Source organism: Aulostomus chinensis, chromosome 12 (genome assembly GCF_037954235.1).
Source record: "Aulostomus chinensis isolate RoL2024-O1b breed Wild chromosome 12, RoL_Achi_v1.0, whole genome shotgun sequence".
NCBI lineage: Eukaryota > Metazoa > Chordata > Actinopteri > Syngnathiformes > Aulostomidae > Aulostomus > Aulostomus chinensis.
The window spans coordinates 19885932-19913397 of NC_141331.1; the positions used below are offsets into that span (position 1 = coordinate 19885932).

The 27466-nt window shown below is 41.0% G+C and overlaps 1 protein-coding gene across 2 annotated transcripts; it reads right to left on the reverse strand.

Annotated features, from left to right (window-relative positions):
- Positions 1 to 256: 256 nt before the first annotated feature.
- Positions 257 to 25617, reverse strand: fer1l6 (fer-1 like family member 6). Of its 2 annotated transcripts, XM_086221321.1 has the most exons (46): positions 25402 to 25617; positions 24611 to 24696; positions 23844 to 23955; positions 23296 to 23350; positions 22875 to 23006; positions 22692 to 22754; positions 22419 to 22497; positions 22151 to 22307; positions 21638 to 21824; positions 21366 to 21467; positions 21166 to 21256; positions 20923 to 21040; positions 19427 to 19652; positions 19007 to 19115; positions 18427 to 18655; positions 17616 to 17736; positions 16964 to 17064; positions 16577 to 16679; positions 15416 to 15535; positions 15161 to 15313; positions 14796 to 14967; positions 14497 to 14621; positions 13579 to 13713; positions 13290 to 13439; positions 13104 to 13211; positions 12519 to 12581; positions 12289 to 12387; positions 11754 to 11982; positions 11380 to 11507; positions 11167 to 11286; positions 11016 to 11061; positions 9525 to 9569; positions 8048 to 8136; positions 7540 to 7668; positions 7321 to 7461; positions 7100 to 7227; positions 6855 to 7025; positions 5605 to 5759; positions 5195 to 5337; positions 4551 to 4639; positions 4378 to 4476; positions 3650 to 3770; positions 3404 to 3524; positions 3171 to 3328; positions 2615 to 2715; positions 257 to 1723 (listed from the first exon to the last, which is right to left on the reverse strand). In XM_086221321.1, the coding sequence occupies exons 1-46, from the start codon at positions 25434 to 25436 to the stop codon at positions 1543 to 1545; spliced, it is 5625 nt and encodes a 1874-aa protein (XP_086077447.1). In that variant the 5' UTR covers positions 25437 to 25617; the 3' UTR covers positions 257 to 1542. The 2 variants fall into 2 exon arrangements, with proteins under 2 accessions (XP_086077447.1, XP_086077448.1); XM_086221322.1 differs by lacking the exon at positions 9525 to 9569.
- Positions 25618 to 27466: the final 1849 nt, after the last annotated feature.

Here is a 27466-nt window from a genome sequence, read left to right on the forward strand (position 1 = left end):
TAGAGACAGACAACCATTCACACCTACGGTCAATTTAGAGTATCAATCAGCCTCGTCCCCTCTTGATGTCTTTGGACTGTGGGAGGAAGCTGGAGTACCAGAGAGAACCCACACAGGAACAGGGAGAACATGCAGACTCACACAGAAAGATCCCGTGCTGGAGCCGGGGCTCGAAACGTGTCTGACATTGTTTGTGCTGAAAAAGTAATTTGAATTGCCACATTAAAATCCTTAAATTGCATCATAAACAGTTTTAATGTATCATATTTAACTTTTGGATAATAGATGTCTCCAACTACAAGATGTCTCCTGCTTCCTGAAGAGTCTGTTCTCACTGTTTTTGCTCCGGAGTTTTGCTTCATAGAGCTTCATTATGCTTGAAAATATATATAAAGAACACTGGGCCAGGATCAGCTTCCAAAATATTTTTGATGCCACAAACTAAGAGAGATGTATTTTGTATTTTGATACTCCTCCCAACCCCTTGTGCACTGAGATCAATCTGAAAATAGAAACGATGACCCAAATCCATGACAATTACAATCTAAACCAGTATATGGCTGCCATTCGACTTAGGCAAGTGGAGGAACTGGTGTTTGTTGGCACAACAAAACAAAAAAGAGGAAGCATAATATTTCCTGAAAAGTTTCTTAACATTCAGCCCCATAGTTGTGTAGTCGTCCCAACAGAGAGACTGAGTGTAGGTAACTAAAGCCTGCATCGCAGACATCAAAAAGTTGTTCACTATATTGGACATAACCGTTGAAAAAATGCAGTTTCACACATTTATTTGGAGGCCTGACAGCAGTTGGTTGTGGGTGGTGGGTCAGGAGAGCCAGGACTTGAGATGACGGGGAGGCCCAGCTAATTTATAAATGGATCATTAGCCACGGGTAGGCTTATCTTGAAACCTCTTACGTACAGAGAATGGACTTCATAGTCGCTGATAATCTCTATAAACAGAATCTGCATTAAAAAAAACAGAATCTGTAGGCAAGGGTGAAAATATCAGGACAGGGAAGCTTCTGGTTTTTGTTTTCTGTTTTAGTAGCATTGACCAATCATGTTGAGCGGGCGTCGGTTGTGTCCACGTAAAACAGCGTGGCGTACAACAGAGACTGAACACATTGGCTGAAATGCAAAGTGGCAGTAAACTCTCATCTGAGTGTTACCTGGCAACTTCTGAAACACTCCTGAAACATCGCAAGTTGAAATAGACTGTAAACAGTGAGTGGAGGAGGGAACAAGGAGGTTTTGGGAGGGTTCAGAGATTACAGTGGGTGGGACACACCTTGCGCAAACGTTTAATAGCATTTAAACGGAGGCTTAAATTTATGATTTACTGTTGTCAGTCCATTGGAGGTGAAGTGTTTGTCCAAACCCTCCAAAGTAAGCTCAATGAGCAGCCTTTTCAGAGTCAGTCGCAGGAAACATTTCTGTGCACCAGTTATTTCTTTAGGTCACGTAAAAAATACATGGAGTCATAATTTTGAATAAATGTTTAGTTATATATTGTGAGCACTGCCAGGGGCTGTGTGTGCTTTATCCGTTTACTATCTTCTGTGAGATGGCGCCTGGCAGTGTGTAGAACAGGAGGGCCAGGAACAGCACAGTGATGAGCAGGACCAGGGCAATGATGATGTACTTTTTGTAGTTTCGCCACACCAGATGGAAGAAACATTTAAATGGGTTGACAAACCACGAAAAGGAGGTGTCTGGACGGCTGTGGGAGGACAGAGAAAGAGGACAAGACAGGATTTAATGGTAAGCGAGTCGAACTGGACGGAGCAACACAGGAAGTCCCGGCAGAAACGTTGTATTGAATCAGGGCAATTACTCTACATTCTTGAGATCTCGTTGTCCCCACATAAAGCACATCAGCTTAGTAGTTCCCTCCTGAAAACTCTCAAGTTACACAGACAATGAATTAAAAACATGATAATGATGAAAATATTATATTTGTTTAACTGTCATCTGATTAAGCTATAACTTTTAATATACCTTTGAGGTGGACCCATTTATGTTTTTGGGAACACAAGGTGGTCTGTAAGTTTTTCTATTGTTTAAGTGGCCTGAAAAAATTTGAGAACCACTGATTGGGTATTTGGGTCAATGGTGATTAATAAAAAATAACTGTCGTTGTCACTGTCTGTCCACTAAAAGTGATTGTTTTTAACCACTAAAATTATGACAATCATATTCAGACAACAAAAATAACTATACAAGTGTGTCAGAGGTAAAAATAAACATTTAGTAGACAGATTTTATGCGGACAAATCCATATAACATTTAATTGCAGGCTTTTCACTTTTACCTGTCATAGATTTCTTTCTCTGTAATATAAAAAATGAATAACTGTGGTGGTTATCAATCATTTTATATCTCTGGGGTTCTGATCATAGACGGAAAGGATAAAGAAACAATCACAATCACCACTTAGCATGTGGTTGACATCAGGCTCCTTCAGGATGAAGGTTATTCCCCACTCTAGACCTGCACTAACTTGTAGTGTTACAAGTATTAACCAATTGGTGGTGTCTGTGGCCACTTTTTCTCTGGCTCCTGGTACAGTTACGTAACAACACTGTTTACAATGGTCAGTATCTGCTCTCACTTGGGTTTGGGCAGTGGCTCAGGCTCCTTGCGTGCTCGGCCAACAGGATTCTTGTCTGCTTCTTCAGCTGTCACAAGATGGAATTCTGCTTCAACTTTCCCCTGATGACACAACACACCTGTCAGTCAAAGTATCAGCCAGTACTAGTTTGATACAATGTGTTCTGTTGGTTTGATCCAGAGCTGCATGATTTCAAGTTTGAAGTCCTCTTTTTTAGTCGTAGGGAGAGCAGTTGCATCACAAGTAAAATGTCTCTACATCAGCACAAGTTGCAAGGACATTCCTTAAAGCAATGTAGTAAAGCTGTAAAATGTAGTGTACGAGGCTTCTATGTCAGAATCTCAGAAGCATGAGATGGCAACAAACACAAAAATATTGTGCAAGTGTCCATTTGTAGTTTGAACATAAAATGCAGCAAAATAAATTTGCCTTCTCTGGGGAATTCCAAGATGTTGACGGAAACTTCACGATAAGGCCATGATATCTGTGTGTGTGTGTGTGTGTGTGTGTGTGTGTGTGTGTGTGTGTGTGTGTGTGTGTGTGTGTGTGGTCATACTGTCAGTTCTCCTGACTTGCTGAAAGGCCACCAGCCTCTTGCTCTCTTCTGCTGGAAGATGGAGATTCTCTCTGTCCCGTCTGTGAAGACATCCGCCTTACACGACTTGGCTGTTTTTGAGCCCCGAGGGAAGCCATGGAGATCTAACTCCACTGTCCCTGTGTGTGCATGCATTCAATCAGTTGAATGTAAAACCGACACAGAAATATGTGAAGAAGTTGTAAAACACACACCTAGGAAATCGTCAGAGGAGAGCGTCTCAAAATCCCAGACCTGCAGAATCAGGATGGCAGGAAGCTTTTGTTCAGTTTTATCCAGAGAGAAAATGCTCTCTCTCTTCCTCACCACAACCACCTGTAAGAGACAAGTGGAATGACTTGTGTTTTATAGAATAATTCCATTTTATTCCACAGCTGCTTAATAACCGGGGTATTTGTATTGTCGGTCAGTCCAACAGTGAGATTTGCATCTGTCTGTACCTTCTCCGCAGGCATGTAGTTGAAAGGGAAGACGAACCGCCAGTTAAAGTTGCCTTCTCCTGTCAGAGAGTTGTAGTGGACGTCGGTCTCCTGCCGGTCATCCTCCAAACCTTTCAGCCAGCTGCACAGAGACTCAGGGTGAATACATATATTCTGGATCAGGAGGGCGAGATTAGGGGAGGCTAGTAAAACAGCCCCTAGCAGAAAAAAACTCGGTCTGAAATTGTGAACATTGGGCCAAAAAAAGAAAATGGGGGGATTTTGCATTCAAGAAAAAAATAGAAAACATTCTGGGGAAGAACATTCAAGTTTATAGTTTAATCTTTGTTCCCCTTTTGTATTTAAAATGCATCCTTAAACCTTCAAACCCAGACTTAAAATCCAGGTAAAAGAGAAAAAAAAAGACAGATAAACTAGTTCCTGGAACTACCGAGAGTACTACCTCCTGAGGAAGGAATATTTTTGGGAGTGAGATAATTTTTCCCAAAACTGAATTTAGACTCTGGTTCTTTTCGCTGAAGCAAAGCTACTTTCTCTAAATATTCCTAACCTGAAACAAGTTTCAGATATGTAAATCTGAAGCTTCTTGACGCTGGTTGTTTGTAAGTGAAAAAGAGCAAACCTTTCAGAGTAAAACTATATTGTCAATCAAAATAAGTTGATTACATGTTAAAAAAAAGAATAGGAATGTCGGAATATCTGCTCCAGGAAAAGACAAGAGACATCACCCCTTGATGTAGATATCGCTGGACTGTTGACCGGTCAGGAAGTTACTGTCCTCCAGAATCACGTCCTCTGTGTTCCAGATGATGATGCGCAGCTCATACCTGAACACACAGATAATTGTCTCCTTATTCAATTTCTATTATTACGTGTATGTTTTCAAGTGCTATGCTGTCACCCTTTGGGCTTTCGAGGGGAAATGTCCACCGGAGGTCCAGGATGAGGCAGGTCCGCAGGAAACATGTCTACCCACATCTGGACCTGACCCTAAACGTGCATGTGCAAACGCACACACACACACACACACACGCGCGCACACACACACACGCACACACACACACACACACACACACACACACACACACACACAAGAATAATTAATATTTTCATAATCAGGATAGTAATTTCTCTTTGAAGCAATTTTTCAATCCACGTTGGTGTGCATTGTAACCTAATTTTATTCTCAGATCAAAGTGTTCGTGAATTATTAAGCACATGACTGAAGAAAGAAGACTTGGATGATACTGGATGCTGAAAGTTTGGAAATTAATTAATTCATCAGTCAATTTTGCTGCTGGTAGTCTGAATGTTGTACATGGCGAGCATCATCTGAACTCAGCCTTCATCAAGGAGTCGCGTCGGTGTGAGAAACTTCTTCATGAATTCGAGACGTTGAACAGCGAGTACTTGATAAATAATGACACTTTTTTAATCATAGTAAAATACCTCTTTGTTGATATGAGTCTACTAGCTGATGTTTAAGGGCTTGTAAAAATATATGTGTTTCGTGTTTCCTGCAGAAAGCTGTGTGCCTAGGTCTACCTGGTCCATTCCTGGCCGGGCCTTGTTGTACAGAGTTCTTGTTTCGATGTGTTCTGGTACCAGTTTACATCCCACACCTGGGATCTCTGCCCAGCGATGAAGGATCTTAAGAGATAAGTGCTCATAGGACTCTACTGGCTGGTCTGCGACATTAGAACACACAGACACGCACACACACACACACACACACACACTTAGACTCATACTGGAACTACAGTACGCTTTGGACAAATGCATGTGTCAAAAGAATCAGTGTTTAAAAGTACTGTACAAGTTTTGACAGAAAGATGTGTCCCATATTTGGAAATAAATGACAGGTCTAATCTGGCCCAAGATATCAGGCTGCTGTATTTATCAGAATTTATCAGCCTGGCGATGTTCATTTCATGGATAGAATATGATTTGCGTACCTTCATGCATGAAGACCGTCTTGCCAGTGAAGACTTTGTCTGCCACAGTGATGCGTCCTGGTCTGAAATGAGGACCATCCACAAGGTTTTCTCTGCACAGCTTCATCAGCAGCTCTGTTGGCTTCAGGCAGTCTCTCCAGGCATTATATCCTTCACTGGCGCACAGAACGAGCAGGTGGAGATGGCTCAGTGACTTGCCAGTGGCGTTCATGTTCACTTTACAGGTCACAGGAAAAAAAATGGGTGGAAAAACTAGTGGAGGTTAAGCTGGGGGGGGGGGGGGGTGTAGGGTGAAGTTACGCCCTGTCTACATCTGCTGATACAATAAAAAACTTTTGTCTGTCCTATATTTGTTGAGGTGACAACAAAATTATTCACCGCCAGTCATACAAAGATGTTATTTACAAACCATAACTCCAAATTCCACAAATGTAGCTGAGCTGTTGCCATAGTATGAGTTCGCAACACATTAACTGAAGGAGTCAAACAGGACTCAACACACACAGTAACACAGAGAGAAACAGACGACAAGGCTCAGCTGAACCGCCAGGTGCTACTGCACAGATGCCTGTCATTGCCATCCTTCTAAGACGAACCATGAATGAAGAAAAGTTTCCTTCTGAGTGAGCTTGAATACCCCAAGGGGCTTCATTGACATCACAACCTGCTCCGATGGCAGGGTGACACTTATTCTATTATGACTTTGCCGTACGACACAAAAGCAGGCCAGATTTCCCAGGGACTGGCAGGAACAGAGAGAACAAAGCACAAGTTTCAAGACCATGAGATGCTGAGATGGAGTCAAGTCAGTTTTACTTACAAAGCTCCAAGTCATAACAAAATAATCGTAAATAAAAACATTTACCAAATACTCTTAACCATGCTGGTTAACTGAAAGGGACCCAACATTCCCCTATGAGCAAGCACTTCGCAGCAATGGTGATGAAAAACTGCCCTTTAACAGGCAGAAGCATCAGAATAGACCAGGGCTCGAGGTGCCTTGACAGGGGATTGCTCTTCTTGCATCTCCAAAGTCAAGTACAAGTCCACACGATCAGTCCAGCTGCTGTAGCCTCCAACTCGGAGCCACATGAGTGAGAACAGATCTCAGGTCAGTGGTTATATACTGGAAGTGGAGGAGCCTGAGCAGAGCATGTTAAAGGGGGAAGCTTACACCAGATAGAAGACATGGCTTGGTTGGGACAAATAAACAAAAAAAACAAAAACAAAAAAAATTTGTGAAGACTCACACACTGTACTCAGTAGGGAGTCCGCAGGTGGCTCTGTGTTGGCTGTAGAATCTGTTCTCCAAGTCGATTTGAGTTTGTCCAATCAGGTCGTCGCCTCCCACCATGTCATAGTCATAGATCAGCACTGAGAGCAGAGACTCCTGAGGAAATGTCACCTGCATCTCAAAAGACCTGGGAGGGTGAAAGCGAGGGTGAAGCTACTGTGGTGATTAGTGCTTTGAAGCTGCATTTAACCAGCCTTCTACCTTCCGAACACGGGGTTTAACTGTTTAGGGATGTAGTTGTCTCTGTCTTTGATTTCATTCTTGCCAAGTCGAACAACAATGTAAGGGTCTGCTTTCCCATCCTGGTCTGCTGGGTGAAGGTTAGATGCCTGGAGGACATTTAAGAATATTCTAATGAACTGAGAAGACATAAAATATGTAAGATTGATTGTTTATCATGAATAATATCGTGTATGGCTCACAGAGACAATATAAACCCGAATCAGAACTCTGACTGGGCTGTTTGGAGGGAGTCCTCTGTTGACTCTGAAGTGATCGACGTCTGCGGCTTCATCCCACTGCCCTGCATCATCCTCAGTCAGTTTATACAGACAGAAACGCCCCTGTGGAGAAAGCATTCTCATGGTTGAACAGAGCTAAAGTGGTTTCTAGAAGTCAACATGAGAAGACTAATGTCTCACCTTGAATTTGCCTACAAATCTCTCCTCCGACACCCCCTCTTCCTCATTGGCTTTCCCTCTGAAAAGCTCGTATGTGTTCACCCAGTCATCGAATGGCCCAAACTCTGCCTCCAGCTCTTTGTTGTACAGCTGCAGAGGGCAAAACAGGACCAGCATCACTCTGCTTCTCTCTCTGACATACAGTATCTATGACCAAAATTCATGACACATTTTACGTCTAGATGTATATTTTCAACTGTACAAACGATACAATTATTACAAATCAATACACGTGAAATTTTACACACTTATGAAACAAAGTCATTTCCTTGTTTGAGCCAGAAATGTTCTGATGTCAAAGAAAACTAACAGGAGTGTGAGGTGAAATCAGCATGGAACATTATAGAAATTAATCAGTGCTGGGTTATTCAGGTCCTTAGCTGCAGGAAGATGTTTCCTCCATTCTGAAAATCTGACATATAAAACTACTTCCTGTGATTTTGTTGGATTTCTGTGGCTGATCAAGTACCTGTAGAGTGGCTAGTTTAGCAGGCAGGCTGGCCACTGTTTCTTTTCCCTTCTGTTTCTTCTTCTTGTCTCCGTCTGATGAGGAGCTGACTGATGGAAAAAAAAAATATATATATAATGTGAGTGAGGAACACTGACAAGGCACAAATTGTGGATATCAAGAGAAGAAAGAACATTCTTTTAAACTGGGAAGATACAAGATTGTGGTTAACAGTGGGAAAACAACCTGGTTCTGTGTGTGTATGTATTTGTGTGTGTGTGTGTGTGTGTGTGTGTGTGTGTTTTAAGTAACTCTTAAAAGTTTGATTTGCACCATTAGCATTTTAACTTGCTCATGTAGCAAGAGCCATAATTCTTTTCATGCTTTTCATCTTTCTAGATGAAATTGTATTGTACAGATATTCTGATTTGACTCCAACATAAAGAACTCAGTGATCCTTCTGGAAGAAAATGATCTCAGTCAGGAACACTTTCATGAAAAACTCAACTCATACGATGAAAAAGTTACAAAAATAGTACACATTGATATCATTTCCAGATTTAATGAGCTTTTGTGAATCAACATGAGTCCTGATATAAATTTTACTGCACACATGCACGCTCCCATGCAAGCACACACGCAGGCACACACACGCACACACACGCGCACACACACACGTGCGTGCGCGCGCGCACACACACACACACACGCAAACCTTATTTCCTTATAAACTTCTCTCTACACAAATATAGCAGACACCTCACTCTTGACAGCCATACTATGATTACTATAGTTACCACAGTTGGATAAATGGTTTCTATTGGCCTGCAGTATCCGTAGTGGAAATAGCATGTATTTGCTTCCCTTTTTGACTTGTCATCTATTGATAATTGCAGTAAAATAGCGCCATGCTTTGGAAACTCCACATTTCAAGGGAAAAGCCTAGAATGACACCCTGAAATAACACCATGCATCTTTTATTTCTCATGGCAGTAGAACCAAAATTTGAGGTTTTAATGGTCTGTGATTAACAGTAATAAGTCAAATACAGCAGGTAAAGGAGGAACTGGAGTGGAGGTGGGTTGCAAGACAGCATGCAGAGGAAGAAACAAGAGTATTAAAGTGGAGGAAGGGGACAACTGGGTTGTTAGCTGAAGTGGGCTGGTTTAGAACAGCTGATCATCTGCTGATACAGCATCATTGTGAGCTGAGCTTGACTTTGTGGCCTGCCTGAACTAATGCTCTGTTACATGAATGTGGCTCCTGTGTCCTCTGATGGGAGAGAGCAGCAGCTGGACAGTGGTAGTGGCAGTGCAGGGCAGATCATACTTTGACAGAACCACACATCCAGCTTTTCAACAATGTAACAACCCGAACACACCAACACCAAAGATCTCCAGAAACCAATAAGATAGCATCACTTCCCAAGGTACTGGGCAGATTTTGACACGACCAACACTTGGTTTTGGGCTTTTTAGTTGCATATCTTTGTTCTTACCCAAGGAGTCTATTCCATCGTTGAGTAAGCTGTGGTACGGCAAAGCTGTAATACATAACAGTATGTGTGGGTCAGGGGTAAAGTTTTGGGTTACTCCTTAAAAGTCCAGTTTAACTACACTTAATTTAGAAACCTAAATACATTATATCTGTGATGAAAGTGACCACATAAGGTGTCCTTCTCTACTGAAAAAGTAAAGTCAGTGCCTAGGAATTTCTAATGGCCAGCAGGGGGTGACTCCACTGGGTGCCGAAAGTGTGTTTATGGTGTCAGTCACTAGTTTAGATCCCAAATTCTTCAATCAAGCAGAGATTTCATCCTGGACGTGATGATCCAGTTTGCAGTCAAAGAGACAATAAATCAGGGTCTGCTTCAGGGTTGATGTGGTGACTGACAGGTAAACACTGTCGCTTGCAAGTCGGGGTATGATCAGTGCCCAGGGCTGCCTTAACCTAATGGTAGTCCCATGGAGAGGTTTTGTAGGCCCTGTCCCATCTCCCAAATTTACAGAGCCTCATTATAAAAAACAAAAACAAACAAAAAAACACAGTAGCTAGGTCGTCCACATCACAAAAAAAGCAGTTGTGTCTTTCAGGGAATACGACAGCAAGTATTCCTTCTTTCAGCAAGAAAACAATTCTATTTTCATGAACACGTCATCAATGATCATCAGCATCAATGAGCCCACTTGAACGTAAACACTAAAGGCACTTTTTATAACAACAACTTATGGTAATAAAGGCCTCGCCTCATCTGCTGCCTCCGGGTGGTTAGAAAGTGAGGGTCAAGCTGTGGGCCCACTGTCATCCGTGATTCAAAGAATTCCATGAGCTTTGGGATGCTCTTAAGTAACTCTTTTCCCCGATTACGCTTTTCTAGAATTAATTTTCTTTTGTGGGCACCGCTCTCAAATTTCTTTTTTCCCATCATTTTACAACTCAGTCAAGCAAAGGGTGACAGCTTGACACATAGGGGGGTGGGGCTGAGCTAGCAAAGGGTTAATTTGGATCAATCAGCAGCCTCCAAAGTGGTATAAAGTGATTGACACGATATTGTGGATGTGACCTATAACACAACTATGTTATTAATAAAGATGCTGGAGAGATGAACTAAAATGGCTCTTTACTTGCAGAATCCAGAACGTAACAGAGCCATAAACAGATCACTGAGTGCCTAATAGCACACGTACTGTAGCGTGTTACTACAGTATGACATAAAGTAGTCCCTATTTAAAAATAGGCTATACAGTACATAGGAAAACTAACAAGTTATGAAACAATGCGACTTATTCAGCTCATTGTGTCCCCAAAATGATAGGCCCCTAATCTCGGTGGGCTCCTGAGCTTCAGCCCAGGTAAGCCCGTGCATTCAGGCGGCCTTGTCTATCAGCCCCAGATCAACCCATGGCCTCTCCTTGCTCCCAGAAAATCCCTCAAGCCATCTGTCTTAATGAACATCTTGATCCTAAAGAAAGCTCAGATTATTTCTCACCTTTCTCAAAGACGTGAGGGAATGGAGAACCTTCCACCTGTTTGGTCTGGAACACGAACAACACAAGAAAGAAGACGGTCAACTTTCCTATATCTAAAATAATTTTCTGAACCATTTTGCAGCTGTTTATAAAAGGCAAACTCAGAGGCACCTGTTTTTCCACAGAAGCGTAGTATTTGGACCACCAATCAATGACACACTCTGCTGATTCATCAGCGATGGTCCTTCTCCTCCGCTTGGTAGACCGACGAGTGCTCTTTGTCCTGCTGTCCTACATTTCAAGCACACATATTAAAATATTAGAAAGTAGTCATATGGACCTATTAGAACTCAACTTATGACCTCTGTATGCAGCAATATTCACGCTTTTCTTTGCAGGTTGTGGCTTTTGGGGGGGTGGAGCTATGGGAGGGGCTTCCTCCTCCACAGTGATCAGAAAATCCTGATTTGTTGGTGCTGTAGTGGAATGTTCTCCTGCAGGCTGGGACGGTTCTGTTGGACGGAGGCAAAATCTCTGTTGATTTTAAGATCAATCATCTCAAATTTTCATGTTACATCAGCAAGAGTTTCATTAAGGCCATGAAACACAGCTTTATGCTTCAGAAATCTTGACCAAGTATTTTATGGTATGTAAAGCAAATAACTTATGTGCTCTTAAAATATTCAAATAATTCTTTGTGAGCATGTTGAGTAATTTAAAGCAAAGAAGAATATACTGTACAACATGATATAGAATACCCTCAGTTGTCTGCAGTTCCGGTGCTGGAGCAGGACCAGGGGTGTACGTTACTTCAGGCGGTGGGGGCCGGGCCAGTTTAGGAGTTGGTGGAGTTGGCAGTGGAATGTATTTGAAGGCTTTGAGGTTGTTGATGATGTGATTTCCAACCAGTGTGCTGCGACCAAAGGCACGCCAATCAACAACGGTGATGCTGAGAGGAGGATGGAGGTGTTCGTTCTCTGGTAACTCCTGCAGGACAAGAGAACAGAGTTCTTAGGGTATAAAAAGGAAATTATTTGAGGTGGTACTTGTATATATATATATATATATATATATATATATATATATATATATATATATATATATATATATATATATATATATATAGATACATACATACATACATACATACATACATACATACATACATACATAGTGTAGTCAGTCAGTGTAGACAACTGTGAATTCCCAGGCACCGCCACTTATCTTCAATATCCAACTTTTTATTGTGCTAAGTCATATCATAAAGATTGTGTTAGAAATGAAGAATCTTACCAGCTCTATGGCATCAACCAGCGTGGTGAAGTTTGGGTTGGACTTGTACTTCTGAATGACAGAAGAACGCAGCGTTTTCCCTGCACACTCTATGAAGACCTAGACACAGAGAGAGGCTCTTATATTTATTGTTTTGTCATTCAGTTTCTTTAGAGTATTAATGAATAAATGGGTATTTGTATGCATGTTTGTGTGTGTGTGTGCATGCATGTGTGTGTGTATGTACGTACCTGAGGGCGATCAACAGACAGTAATTGAACCTTTTTCAACTCCCTTAGACCCCAGAATAACACCTAGTGGAGAGACAACACACAGTGCAGTAACAGTTATAGCTACTCAAGGCGTAATTTTTAATTTTGTTTCATATGAATAATTGTATCACTAAAATGAAAATAAAAAATGTGTGGCTAATTTCACTGAGGGAATGATATATTCCTATACACTTAATTTGAAGAAAATGTAGAAGGTAGAGTAAAAACTATGATATAGTATGTCTTTCCGAGTTACTATCCACTACTAATAATAAATAAAATTACCATTTTGTTCTCTTTATGTCAGAGTGAAAGTTGCATTCATCTAACCTGCCAGTGTCTCTGGAGGGTTTTTAGTTTTCATTTCTGTATTCCTATAATGGCAGTGAAATGTATTGTCGATAACAACAACTAGGTAACGCATTTGCGTAGGATGGACTAATTGTTGATTTTGTGTTTTGTTGAAAATACACATCGAATAATACAAAAAATAGCAGAAAGTTTATCTTTCAACCAGACCTTTGTGTGAAAATCCTCAAAAGAAAAATGTTCACACATACAAACCTCTAGTCTGTAGGTGCTGAGAACAGGTCTGATGTTGGCAGGAACCATATAAATTCCTCCCTCCTGTTCCTCCAATGGTGGCAGATTCAGTTCCTCCGATGTTGGAATCTAGAGATTTAGTTTAGTAATTGCTTATTTTTGTTCTCTCTTCTGCACTAGTTTGACAGATGTGAGTGTGTAGCTGACCTGCACCAGTTCAAATGCAGCCAGCAGGTCTCCTCCTGACTGGCTGCCACAGTGTAACGGGCTGTACTGCAGTGTTGGAGGTGTGTAGGGGTCAGAGTTCAGCCGCACTTCCGGAACTACCACCGTGGCCCCAAGATACTCTGCTTTACCCTGAGATGACAGGGAAGGTCACAGTCCAGTCAGGCAGCAATGTATATAAAAAAACCTATGAAAGTATTACTTTACGTGTATGCGTGTGCGTGCGTGTGTGTGTGCGTGCGTGTGTGTGTGTGTTTGCCACAAGCATTACCAGCGCGTCATCGTCATACACCTCTATAACGATGCGTGGCGGTTCCTCCTGGATGTACCGCTGCTCTCCACTCAACAGGATGCGACTCATTGGCAAACACTGATTCCAGGTCGGACTGAGAGTCTGACTGATCACCTGTCCTCAACAGACACAACGTTTACACGACATAAGATAAGGAGAGGAAAAAGCACTTTATTTAGCATTCATAAGAAGAACATAACAGTTATTAGATTGATATTTACACAATAACGGCATTGTAAAAATCTATTTTTAGCTCAGTGTAATTTCTTTTTCTTTTAGGTCGAATCATTGAGTAGAAGCCCTACATTGTCTTTAAAATTTGCCAATTTCAATTTTAAGTTATGCACTGTAGCGTTTCTTGTTGGTGTTTCTAATCAAAATGTACCTGGTTTTGTTTAAAAACCAAGGTTACCCTTCAGTGGCATTCATACATTTGTAAGAAATTACTTGAAAATATGCAAGAAATTAGTTAAAATAACATGACCACCAATCAACCAAAATAGTTTAAAATTTTTCAGATGACAAGGAAAATACATTCTAATTATTAAAATTATGAATATAAATGTGGGTTAAGAGCCTCTGTGTTTCAATATATGAACAAAAGTACAAGTACACTAATCTTTATTTTGTTGAGGATTCCCTGGAAGACCCTCAAGGGCCCTGCTTTGAGTATCTCAAGAGGAAAAGTATTTGTAATAGGTTATATTTGACTTTTGTTGTGTCTCATGATTTATTGCCTTTACTCACTACTTATTTCTGTTGTCTGAATCAGTGCAACTCCATCGAGACACACAAGCCAAAGGCCAAAGGAACTCTAACTAATACACTTGACCACAAGTATTGCAGAGCAGAGGATGCTGATGCTGATGAGGATGATGAAGATGATGGTGTACTCACATTAGTAGTCTGGCTATGTGACAGATGTGTGACTCGAGCGAAAGGGTCGGACAGACCGGAGTTGTCGGCCGCGATTAGACCTCGAGCCTGATACATGTGGCACCTTAGCTGGAACTGATGCTGCTCTGGAGACACATCAGGACATGTTAATGGAATCACACTCATCACTAGAGGTTGAACTATGCACCAGAAAGCCATTTAGCCATGTTGGCTGATACTTGTTTTTCAGTGAGGAAAATCTTAATTTTCAAGAAAAATAAAAAATAAAACAGGATTTTGATAATCCCTTACTCACTCACCTGTGCAAACTAAGTGAGTGGGAAAGCTGCTAGCATCAGCATCCCCTGTGGCAGCAGTGAAACCTGCAGGCAGGTTATCCAACATGTGGCTGGAGTCCAAACAGCTTCCAAGCCACAAATACACATCTAGTTTGGCTTGGACTGACAAGCTTGTAACACGTTTTCCTGGTGGCTGCACACACACACACACACACACACACACACACACACACACACACACACACACACACACACACACACACACACACACACACACACACACACACACACACACAAACACACACACACGCACGCGTATTTGTACATTTATCAATAGTCTCTGCTGACCTCCCAACTTTGAAAGATGCGAGCGTACATTTTCTCACCTTCAGGAAAAGCGTTATTATCTTGCCACAGTGGATTCCCCTGGCCTCCTGGCTGCTGGAGAAGAGCAGGTCTCTGGCCTTAACCCGAGCATAAGCAACACGCTTGCTGTTGCTTAACAACCACACAAAAATGTCTGGAACTGTGTGTTGTGGCTGTAATGGGAAGGCATGCGTGTATATGTTCATTATGTATGTATATGTTTTTCTGTTCAGTCTTGAAACAAATCACTTATGTCATTCACATGTATATAATACCTCCTCCACTAGGAAGCGTAGTTTGTGTGCAAGTTTTGTCGCTTCTTGCACCATCTCTTTCAAACCTCCAGTTTTCCTCTTCCTCTCTACCAGTGATTGTGCATCTGCCATCACGCTCTCCTGGAATACACGTGTGTGTGTGTGCGCATGCACACACACACACACACACACACACACACACACACACACACACACACACATACACACACACACACACACACACACGTTACAGTTGTAATGCATGATGTACTGCATAGATGAATGGTGGAAGAACAGTCATGCCGGCTGCCTGCTCCTGAAGGGTGACTAAAAGCCTGGTTTATGAGATATTGTAAATTTCTCCCATTTGCCAGCCACAGACTTCAAAAGTGTCAACAAATCACAGTATTGTAGTCGAAATGAATCAGCTGACCCCGGGTGGAAGGTAAGTAATTCTATTAACTTTTTTTACTGTATTTGAATAGTTTTTTTTAATGAATTTGATCTTTTTAAAATAGTTTTTAAAATCTTTAACCTTACTTTTACTTGAGAGATTTGTCTTAAGTATTGTACATTGCAACATTTTAAACCACAACAGTTACCGAATAAAAAAGAAGTGGGCCCAGAAAAAAAATAAGGACATGCTGTGTTTGCTCAGCATGTGCAAGCATTTTGAGGTACAGTAGGTCAATCAGTACGATTGGTACCTAGAAAGACGTTTTATAGTAAGAGGCTTTGCTCAAATTAGCCTAAAATAAACTGTTTCCTGCTGTAACTGACAGTATTGATTAATATTAAGCTTAACCTGCCTGATGGTGATTTAAAAAAAAAAACTGATTGTATTAAATTCCCGAATTAAAACCTGAAATTCAATCAGGGTTCTATTTAGGATTGAATCAATAAGTGCAGCTGGAGTCAGTTTAGGCTGACTGAAGACTAAAGGCTAAATTCACATATAAGCTGTTTTAAAGGCAGGCTTTCTCTTGTCTTAGCATTACAACAATCTAAAAGACGCTTAATATTTTAGCTTGTCCTATGAAAATTGTGCTATTCAGTGACAGCAACAATGTAACGACAGCATCAGCACTCTTGATTTATTCTGTACTGCAATACAATGACAGCAAAGGTTTTCGCCAATAGTAGTAGTAGTAGTAGTAGTAGTATAAAATCAGATTTTCCCACCAGTTCCTCTATACACATTGTGAGGCGTTTCTTGTCCAGCTGTGTCAGGTAACTGGACTTTAGCTGTGCTTTCAGCTTGGCCTCTGCTGATGCTATGAAACTCCTGTAAAGAAACACACACCAATTGAAGAACAGATTCATGGGAACAACGATGTGAAACTCTGTCCTGATGAAGCTCAGCATTAGCAAGTGAAAACAGACTCCCTGCACCACTGATGACCAATTGTCACCTTTCCCAGATGACAAGTGGAGCTGGACTAGATTACAGTGTGTCCTGGTGATTGATGCTTTCAGGTATCTGTTGAATCACATTCAGTTGCAAGGTTTTGGCTTTCGAGCTATAACTGCTGTGAAATGCAACAGGTAGTATCTGCTTAGTATGGATACCTTGCATCCATACAGAGCTCTTCAAGAACTGTTCTGAGCATGTTCTCCGCCCCTGGATCTGAATTCCTGTGAAGCTCAGCTGCACTAGCCACACCTTCCTCCTAAAAAAGAGAAATTATTCATTTTACTAGGATGAAAGTGGAAACTTCATCCATAACCACAACGATTGCAAAACTCTGCACTGGCATCACTGGTATAACTACAGGAGCTTCTTCCTGCGTCTGTAATTGTGAATCAGTATCAGCTTTCTTGTCAAGTATGTGTGCGCTTACAAGGAAATTGTCATTGGTTTCTTGCATGCTACTAAGCACTGATGTATAAAAGGAAAGCTGGGGTAAAAAGGCTGTAACGAAGGAATAAAACTTAACTACTAAAAACAGTAATAAGACTACTATAACAAAACTACTTTAGGCAGACAGCGCAATGGTGAGGAGTGCAAATACTGCTAAATAAAATACACAGTACTGAGTGAGGCAGCCGGATGACATGTCACTATTGACAAAACAATGTCCAAACGTTGCATATGTCTGGATCAACAACAGTTTTCATATCGCCTCTATGAAATACAGTTTCATCCTGTGTGAGTGTGTGTGTATGTGTGTGTGTGTGTGTGTGTGTGTGTGGGGGGGTGTTCGTGCATGTGTGTGCATACAAATAGAACAGCTATGTTTTCCAGCATGTTAGAATTGTGGAGTCGGTAGGTTCTGTCCTCCCAGTGACTCAACACGTTGATGCATGGCTTCCGTTTCTCCAGTGGCAAATACATGAAGTACCTGGGTACACACACACACGTGCGCGCGCACGCACACACACACACACACACACACACACACACATACACACACACACACGTATATCACACATTTACACATGAAAGGGACTGTCAAATCAGTAGCAAGTCAGTATAAAATATTGATATACTTGAACGCTAGCAGTCAAGAAACCAATTAATATATCCTGAAGAAACAAAAAAGGAAAGGAACAGACCAACAAGAAGACAAATTCTTTTCTCTCCTTTGTACAAATCCAATGCAGTAGGAATCTGAGACTGGATGACTGCTACTTAGCTTAGCGCAATTAATGGCCATGGATGGGAAAGTTAGCATACATACATCTTTCCAGCTCAGTTCTAAACCCTGCATTTTCTCCTCAGATTTTATTAAATATAAAGGTTTATTTCAGGTTCTTGGTTTGAGTTAAAGTAATCATCCTTGTCTGTCTTCTTATGTGGCCTGGGAGAACGGACAGTAAGGGTATTTTCTCAAAAGTTGGCATGTTCCTTTAAATTGATCCGAGAGTCTAATGGTTCTACTAAAGCAAGTTTAAAACCAATAGTTGTATAAATACAATTGAAATATTATCTATTTCATAGTGTATTAGATATATATACACAAAACAATGAAATGAGAAAACTATATTATAGTTTCAATAAAGCATCAATAAACAATTCCTCATGACTCAACCTGTTTCCTTCTGTGAGTAGGGGTTTTTCAGGGAGCGAAGTGGACTTGCAGGTCCAGTTAGTGTCCTGAAGGTCTTTTGGTAGCAAGGGAGAGGATGGGGAGGATGTGGAGGAGCTGAGAGCGTCACTGCTGTCTGAGACGTCTCGTCCCCGTCTCTTCAGACCCACAGCAGGACTGGTCACACTGGGGCCTGTCTGGCCCACAGGCTCTTGGACATTCCCATAGTTACCTTGGAGAGGAAAGAAAAGAAGAAACAATCTGTTGCACAACAAATTGCTTGAGTTTAATTTTTACACTTGACATTATTGGGATGAGAAGTAGCCTAAGTTACTATATATCCCAGCATGCTAGTGGAGTCACGTGATGACAGGGGAGTCTGGGAACAGGAAGTTGAGCAGTACTTGAGTGAACATTACCATGCTTTAGTCTGACGGGCCTTAATTAAAAGAGCTCATTTAACTGCACATATGAAGCCCTGTCATCCTTAACCTCATGACAATTATTAAATCACCATAAATTACTTTAATGTTAAGAGCATTTATGTGAAAAAGCAACAAGAAGAATGAAAGTGGGGTCTCACCCAACGAGAACTCAAAGCTGATGGGCTTGTCTCCAATCTTCCTGTCAATCATGGTGGCTTCAAACAACGCCCCAAACAGCAGGAAGCACTCTCTGTCCTCTATATTTGGCTGGACACAAACATTCACTCATGTATTAACGCTGTTTTCTTTACACGGCTTGTACTAAAGAGTTCTTATCAATTCGGACCCTTGGGGTTCATGGCATTAAAAAAAAAATATGGTGGTGTGCAGGCCACTGCAGCCACAGTTCATGACATCTCCTCTGGATGACAGTAGAGTAGAAAAGTAAAAAACAAAAAACAAGGAAAAAACACAAGCAGGCTGATAAGTACCTTCTTGTACTCTTAACTGCTGCTGCACATGATAGGCTACACATTGTCTGAGAGGACATCATCATATGATCTGATATTCTTTCTCACCACAGGAGGAGATTCCACAGGCAGGACCTCTGCTGCTGCAACTGTTTTCCCTTTATCATCATCAGGTGCTCCTCCTGCTGCTCCTCCTGCAGGAGTCTTGCCATCTTTCCCTCCTGTCTTTCCTGCTTTGGTGTCCTTCACAGTCTTGACCATTCGAATGAGTTTGGACTCTGAACCTGTCCCTCCTGATAGGATCTCCACTGCAAGCTCCATGTAGACCCGACCCCTTACAGCAGCAAGAATTTGGCAGCCTGCTGTTATTTAATCATTCATATATGGATTTTTTTATTGATCATGTGTCATTATTAAAGGTAGAGCCTGCAGCATTTTCAAACATAGACTGACACAAAAATAATCTGGTTAAATCATCTCTTATAGTTTATAGCCATGTGTGGCGGTGACAGCGTCTGATGCACTCTGCCACGACTCCAATGTTTTTGTTTAGACAGGTTGATTCTGGGAATGGAGAGAGCGCACAGGTGAGGTTAGATGAAACTCATTGCTGAGAAAACAGTGGATGTGCACTGAGCGGCAAAGAAAAGAAATGCAGCCCTGCTGAGGTGAAACAGCTAACAGATAAAGCTGGTTCCAGAATGAGAGTGATGTGGAGTTGAGCTACTTTCTGCTGGACTGTTAGGAGACCACCATTAGAGGTTTGCTTGTCTTAGCCAAGCTAAACATCAGCATTTAGCTTGTCCTAGCCAGCAGTTTGCATGTGCTAGCCCACTGGTTCTCAAATGGGGGTACGCGTATCCCTGGGGGAGGTACTCCAGGGGGTACGTAATGCTTTATGAAAATACATATATTTTTTTAAAAAGCAGTAATCCTAGTAATAATTAAGTCTTGAGAAACAATTATATAATAAAAAGTTTGATAAAATACAAATGTATGTTCATACACTGAATTTTATATTCAGTATTCAATTTTAATATCCTTAGAAAAAACGGACTCTCCCCAAATCAAGTTAGTTTGACCCATTGATCCAGAATCTCTCGTCAATAACCTCCTGTTACCATGACGATGCGCTGTAACGATGGAGATGTGGCTAAAGCAGAGAAACAAGTGAAAAAGAAGGCGAAACCAGAGCCGACAAAGTACAGAATGTAGGCACCCAAGGCACTGTGTTTTTTTTGCGGGGAGAAATTAGCCAACGCTAGCAAATCATTGATATAGGTTGTTTAACTTTAATAAATCAGACACTGATGACACAGCACTGTAACTCTTTATTTTCTACCAAAAATGTTTTGTGCATTTCAGGGGGTACTTGACTAAAAAATATTTCAAAGGGGGTGCATCAATGAAAAAAGTTTGAGAACCACTGTGCTAGTCAATAGATGATAAGTGATTACAGGGCTGGATGGTGAGTGTTCATGTGCTAAGTTAAGTTTCGGAGGAGGGGGCCAATGTGAGTGAATGTTGTGTTTACAAGACACAAAATATCATGCTACAGACTCTACCTTTAAATCTTTGAATTATAATCATCTTTTGATATTAACCTATAGGACACGCCCTCTCCAATGCCCTCATTCAACTCCACGGTGTCATCACCTAGTGAAAAGTTTCTTGCAGAGCCATACAGGTTGATCCAAGCGGGACCAAAGGTTGGTAAAAACCCTTGAGAAAGATGGGGGGGGGGGATAGAGAGAGATATTGTATGTAAACAACAGTCACCATAAACCAGCCAACAATTCCACTAGTCGTCCTTTGAATCCCTCATGTCTTCCATCGTCTTTCCTTACCTCGGTCACCATCCTGTTCATTGGAGATGCGTCTCAGGTCAAAGTAGTGGGTTCCAATGGCAACATCACTCATGCTTCCCTCATCCCAGACCTATTAGAACACAGATGTAAGGTAGGCACTTTTTAAAAAAAAAATCATCTAAATCGAGTTAAATTGTGGTGAGATTTGCTGGCCACTTCCACGTGACAAAAATTCCGACCTGGATCTTCATTCTCTGGCACAAAGGAGGGAACATCTCTGTGAAGACGATCTGTTCATTCCAAACCGGGTCAGCTGTGGACTTCTGTGTAGATGTGCGACCCTTAGAGGAGAGATGAGGTTTTAAAACAAATTTCTCTACTTCCCTAAAAACTTGATGTGGTACAAACCTATACTACATCGCATGGTAAGAGACAGCAAACAAAGAAAAATCCCAAATGTGCAAATGGAGAAACGTAACAAATTTGAATGCTTCCATGTCATTCACCTCACCATCTGTTTGAAGAAGCTAACCACGACGTATGGATCTATGAGTGCGGTGTTGTCTCCTATGAAGGCCTTGGTGACATTGGCCATGATGCTGGAGTTGTTCCGAGGAAGACCTTCTGCCCGATACACCTTTACACAGAAACGAGCCCACGGTCGTTCAGAAGGAAATCCCTCTGGTATCAGCAAGTTCCTGAGAAAAGGACATCCAGAACTAATCAGAGGAATACTGTACTTCAACCCGGGCAATAATCAATGTTTGAAAATGTTTAACAAACGGGTTTATCGGAAAATTTTGCGACCATGAATACATCGCAGTAAGACTATGACTCCAAAGTCAATGCTGAAACCTCTTGGGAGCTGCATTGCTTTTGCATCTTGAGACATTTTACAGTAGTTCAAGAGAATATGAGGAGCAGAATGTCTCTTTGTGAAGATAAAGGGTGAACTTCCCCTACCAGTTCTCATATCACAAGAATACATCAAAACAAATTCTAGAAAAAAAGATGAGTAACGTACTTTTCTATCTGCTCTTCAGCATCACTTGCTTTAATTCCGGGCTGCATGGCATCTCCCTTTGCTGAGACGCTGATGTCACACTTGACATACCCTTTGACCCCTGTGCTAATGTCACAAGGATTGGTCAACATCGCCCACTTATTGATGAATTGGTGACCTAAATGAGAAAGCATCAACAGTTAATGCTGTTTGCTGTTTGAAATTTACTGTTTGGTGACCAGTGGCAACCAGCAAAATGAGCCAGCGTGGTTAGTAGTCTGTTAGTCACCTGGCTGTTTGTAGACTGTCCAAACATCCAACTTAAAAGAGCCAACACAAAAACTCCTCAGCATCTTTGAGTGCATCACCTGGAGAGAGAAATCAACACAAAAAGAAAGACATAAACCTCTCATAGACAAAGGAAAAATTTAATGTTGGAATTAAGAGCGTCCTTGATATTCATACATCGATATATATTTTGCTTGACATGTTACAAACATACAAGGCTTTCAAAGGTCATGCACTTTTTTCATTTGCAGGATCACCTGCTCATTTTACTCACCGTCAGTTTGATGACTTTGTCAAAAAAGACCTCTTTGTGTGCAAAGAAGTCAAACACAAAATACTAAAGAAAAGGTGAGAGGGAAGACAGTTAGAATTGTTGTTTGTCATAGTTTTTCCACATCGCTTTTTTGACACTAAAGATGAATGATTCAAATTCACAGAGCTTTTTGCCAGGTCCTACCTCATTGTAAAAGGGGGCGTTGGTTCCTTCTTTGACTGATGTCTGTTTTTTCTCATCACCAATCTCTATCACCACACTGGGGTCGATGTTTTCACCCACCAGTTGCCGAGCCTCTGTTATGTTAATAGCAATCTGTGAGACAGACAAAAAAAAACATGAGACGAGAGAAGAATTTGATTGGCTGTCACAACTGGCCTCAATGCAGCACCTAAAGCTGGGGTTTATGTTGTGTTATGTAAGTGTTTATGTTGTCTATATAAGATATTATGTTCTATATAGTTTTACCATCTTACAAGTTGGAGTGCAACTATATCCACACACACACACACACACACACACACACACACACACACACACACACACACACACACACACACACACTTATGAATAACAATGTAAAGTAAATAAGGCTGTGTGTTACCTGGAAGCTCTGTGGTTTCCTGTCGCTGTCCTGGATGCAAGTTTTCAGTTTGGACCTGTGGAGGATTCACCGAACAATCTGATTATTGACATAAATTAGTCAGTGACACGTGTTCAAGCCACAGTAACAAACACACAACTCACTCAATGCATTACTGCAAAAATGAACAGAAACATGATACATGAATACAAATACATTACCTGATGTTGCTGTTTTGCTTGTCTTTTAAATGCGGAAAGATACACATAGGTGGAAACTTCAAAAGAGTTAAATCCAGTAAAAAAAACTAGTGTATACACTGTGCCAAAGTTAAAGATATTAAAAGCAGTGCACAGTAAAGAGAAAATGCGTGTGGGTTGTGCAAAGGCACTCACTTATGGGATTTTGTTTTTGCGTTTCTTTTGCTGCTGATTTTTAAACTTTTAAAGTTAGACAATTAGATCGAAAGAGACAAGTATTTCAGGAAGTTTTGCAGCTTGCAAACCGGTTTTGCTTTTCAGCCTACACTCAGTCCGGATCCAGATATGTGGTACATGATGCAGAAATACCTCTTATTATTTGGTATCGTTCTGGTTCTGACAGCAGGGCTTCTTTGTTTGTCCTCCGAGCTTTCTCCCTCCTGCAGCGGAGAGGCTCCTGAGGCCGCCTTCCCTTCGCTGTCTATTTACAAACACATATCATCTTTATTTGGCAGGTGTTTTATCCAAATCAGTTTTTCGTACACACAAAATCTGGCTTTCAGTATCCTGCCAATGGACTGAATCAGAGATCAAACAATAAGTTCTCCTGTAATTTCCTGTTCCCACCTGAACTACCAAAAAGAAGTGCATTGCATGCGATACCAAACAGCGTTTCTTCCTGAACAAGAGGTACCTGGGACTTAAAAAGCCCAGTCATGTAGTGTTTAGTGGTCTCAGCAAACAATGTCAAATCTGGGTTTGCAGCCATCCACACCAGCAGTATCATGAGTTCTGCAAACTGACATGATGTAAAATTAAAAAAACCAAAAAAAACAAACTCATGATGTTCATGTCGGATCAAATCCTGATCCCTCATCCCTGTTTGACTGAGAAATGTCTGCAAAGAGGAAAATGTCCTTCCCATTGTAATTTCAGGACCACTCGTTTAACAGAGACAATTGCACCTGCTCTTAAACAACAAAATAACCCGTGACAGTGACTCTACGTCTCAGTCCTGTGACTGTTTGGTTAAGGTTAGTCTCAACCACAGTGATATAATAGTTGTAATTACTTTATATACACTATAAAAACAGTCAGGGAAGCGGGAATGTGTATGTTTGTTCTCCAGGCCTCACCCATGGCTCCTTTGTTTGCCAGGACCAGGTCTGTGTTGACTTTCTTCTTCTTCTTCACTTTCAGGCCAAACATATTCTTGGCTTTTCTGCTCAAATAATAAGAGGCAAATTTTATTTTAAAGTATGGAAGCATATTTTTCTCTCTCTTTTTTTCACTATAACTTCTTCATACCTTCAAAGGCTCGATCTCTAAACAACTGAATGAAAAAAAGCGGTGTTTGATGAAATCTTAAAATTGATGGTGGAGATGAATGTTGCCATTAGCAAATATAGAAAGCCAGCTTATCAGCCAGTTTGAGAGCAAAACGTGACTCCAGCCCTGAGCTGCCGTCAGTTTTGTCATGAAATAGACTCATACTGTATATAAAGTCCCAGCAAAAGTGCAGAAAACAGCCAACATAAAGCTGCTTTGCTGCTGGAGCTTCATGAATCAAGCATGTTGCCATCACACATACACACCTAAGTTCCTAAACCATTAGGTAAATTAGACAGGTTCTCCCTTACTTAGAGAATAAGGGAACACAAAGTCAGATGCCCACGCTTAAACATTTCATGCTCTAAATTACATTCCTTATCCTCTTACCATGGGTTACATCCGTTATTTGTATCCTAATTTTAAAAAAAAATAAAGGATGGATAGAAGGAATCGTGTTGTCCTTGGGAAAAAATAAATCTAAAATCAAATTTTGTAAAGAAATAGAACACAGTGCCATTCATTCATTCATTTCTATTTGAAATGAATGGCTATAAAACAGAGAGAGAGAAAAAACCTCCAAAAGGAAACTGCTCACCGCTGCTTGGTTGCAGGACTGTCTGTAGGATCCATTCTGCTACAGGTAACACCTTTAGTTTTCTACCTACAGGCACCAGCTGGGTTCAGGTACTTGAGGATGCCACTGCCTTTCTGTCTCCATTAGCAATGGCTAAAACATTTTACTTCTATGCTTAAAGCTTCATTCTCATGTCCAAATATATTAACCTGATCCTGTCTGATCCTCAAATATAAATGTATCTTAAGTTAAACCTCGCAGTCATGCTCAGCTACTTCCTCTAAAGAAAAGACTTTAATCCTGTTTCTCTCCATGTTTAACTTGCTGTGGTTCATTTTCTTTGGATTGTTGTGTTAGTTTGTGGTTAACAAGTTTAAAGGGACCCACCCTTTTTGTAATTCACATGTAATGGAAAGAAGCATGTGCCACGGCTGAAGAGATATAACCAGTATCACAATGTAGAGGGGGCTGATGCTTGCATTAAGTCATTCCTAAATCCTGTTCTTCTGCTCAGTGTAGGTCATCTCTAATTATTTAGATGATACCAATTAGATGTATGTATAAATAAGCTAACTAAACCTTAATTTGCCTTAAGTACACAAAGATGTGAATGCAATTTAACAAACAAACAAAACAAAACTCAGTTTATAGTACTTGCGCTAAACATCCTAGAAACATGTTGTAAATAGCTAGATGGTGTAGCCGTGGCCTCCAGTACCTCAAACCTAGCTTTGATAAAGCGATGTCTGTTGGTTTAAGGACAAAAGGTTTGTTTTTCTTTTCTCACAGAGACAAATATTGATTAAGGATGCACTTTGAGCTGGACTTGCTGTGGAATTGCGATCATGCCCTGAGCTGCTTTCCTCCGCTTTACCCTCTCCATTCCTGGGTTAGCGTGGTGGCGCTGGTGACAATGCCGATGATGATGACAACGACGAGGATGCTTTCCTGTAAATTACTCTCTTTACGCTTTGTATCTCAACTCTACCAGAGTCTGATTCTTTATTATTCATGGGAGTTTTTCTGTGCCATTGACCCCAGTGCTTGCCTGTGCAAAGTGCCCTGAGTTAACTTCTGTTAGGATTTGGTGCAGTGTAAATGAAATTGTCATGACTGTATCCAGGCAGATAGAATTAAAGAAACACATCCCTCCTAACATGATGGACACATCTGTTGAATTGGCCTGAAGAAATGATACACTGCCTTGGCAAAAATGCCCACTTCCCTTGTCTCCATTGGTTCACAATATTACTTATTTACCCTTTTCAACAGATGAAAGTTTGTTGCCCAAACAAGATTCATGTGTTAAATGAGTTCGTATTCCACTTTTATTGTATTACTGAATACAGTTCACTCCCATTTTGGCAACAGCATGAACATTTGTTTATTGATGAAATATCATTTTAACAATTTGGAACATTCCCATGATGCCAATTTATTCTGTTCCTGAATGATCACAAGATTTCACGTGAATTAGCACAATTATCCATCCAAGAAATATCACTTGTACATATTTAACTGACTGATTGAAAACACACCTAGTCTTATTTAACACTGTATTGTTTTTATACACGACATGTTTACACCAGTGTGTAGTTAAAATATAACGGTGTCAAAGGCGCAACATTTGTACAGCACCTTTGCACTTTAATGGTATTCAAAGCACTACAATTTTGCTTCATTCACCCATACTCACATTCACACACTGATGCTGGAGGGTGGCCACAACGGGCCCAAATTGGAGCAATATTGGGGTTCAGTGTCTTGCTCAAGGACATTTAGCTGATCAGCATACAGTCTGTCAACCTCTCGAGCCTTTGATATTTACCGGCATGTGAGTGCACCGTGTAAGACTTCCATTCAAATGAAGTAAAAAGATTTCAGAATTCAATATTAAGAAACGTGATTAAATAAGCCTCTTGATTAACCTGTAACAACAGAGTGCGTGTGTGTTTCCTACCTTAGTCTTGGATCCATTATTACAATCAGAAGCCACACACATACACACATACACACGCACACACACACGCACACACACCACTGTATCCTGAGGGTATGTTGTTTCAGTGTTAGCCCACTCAGACAC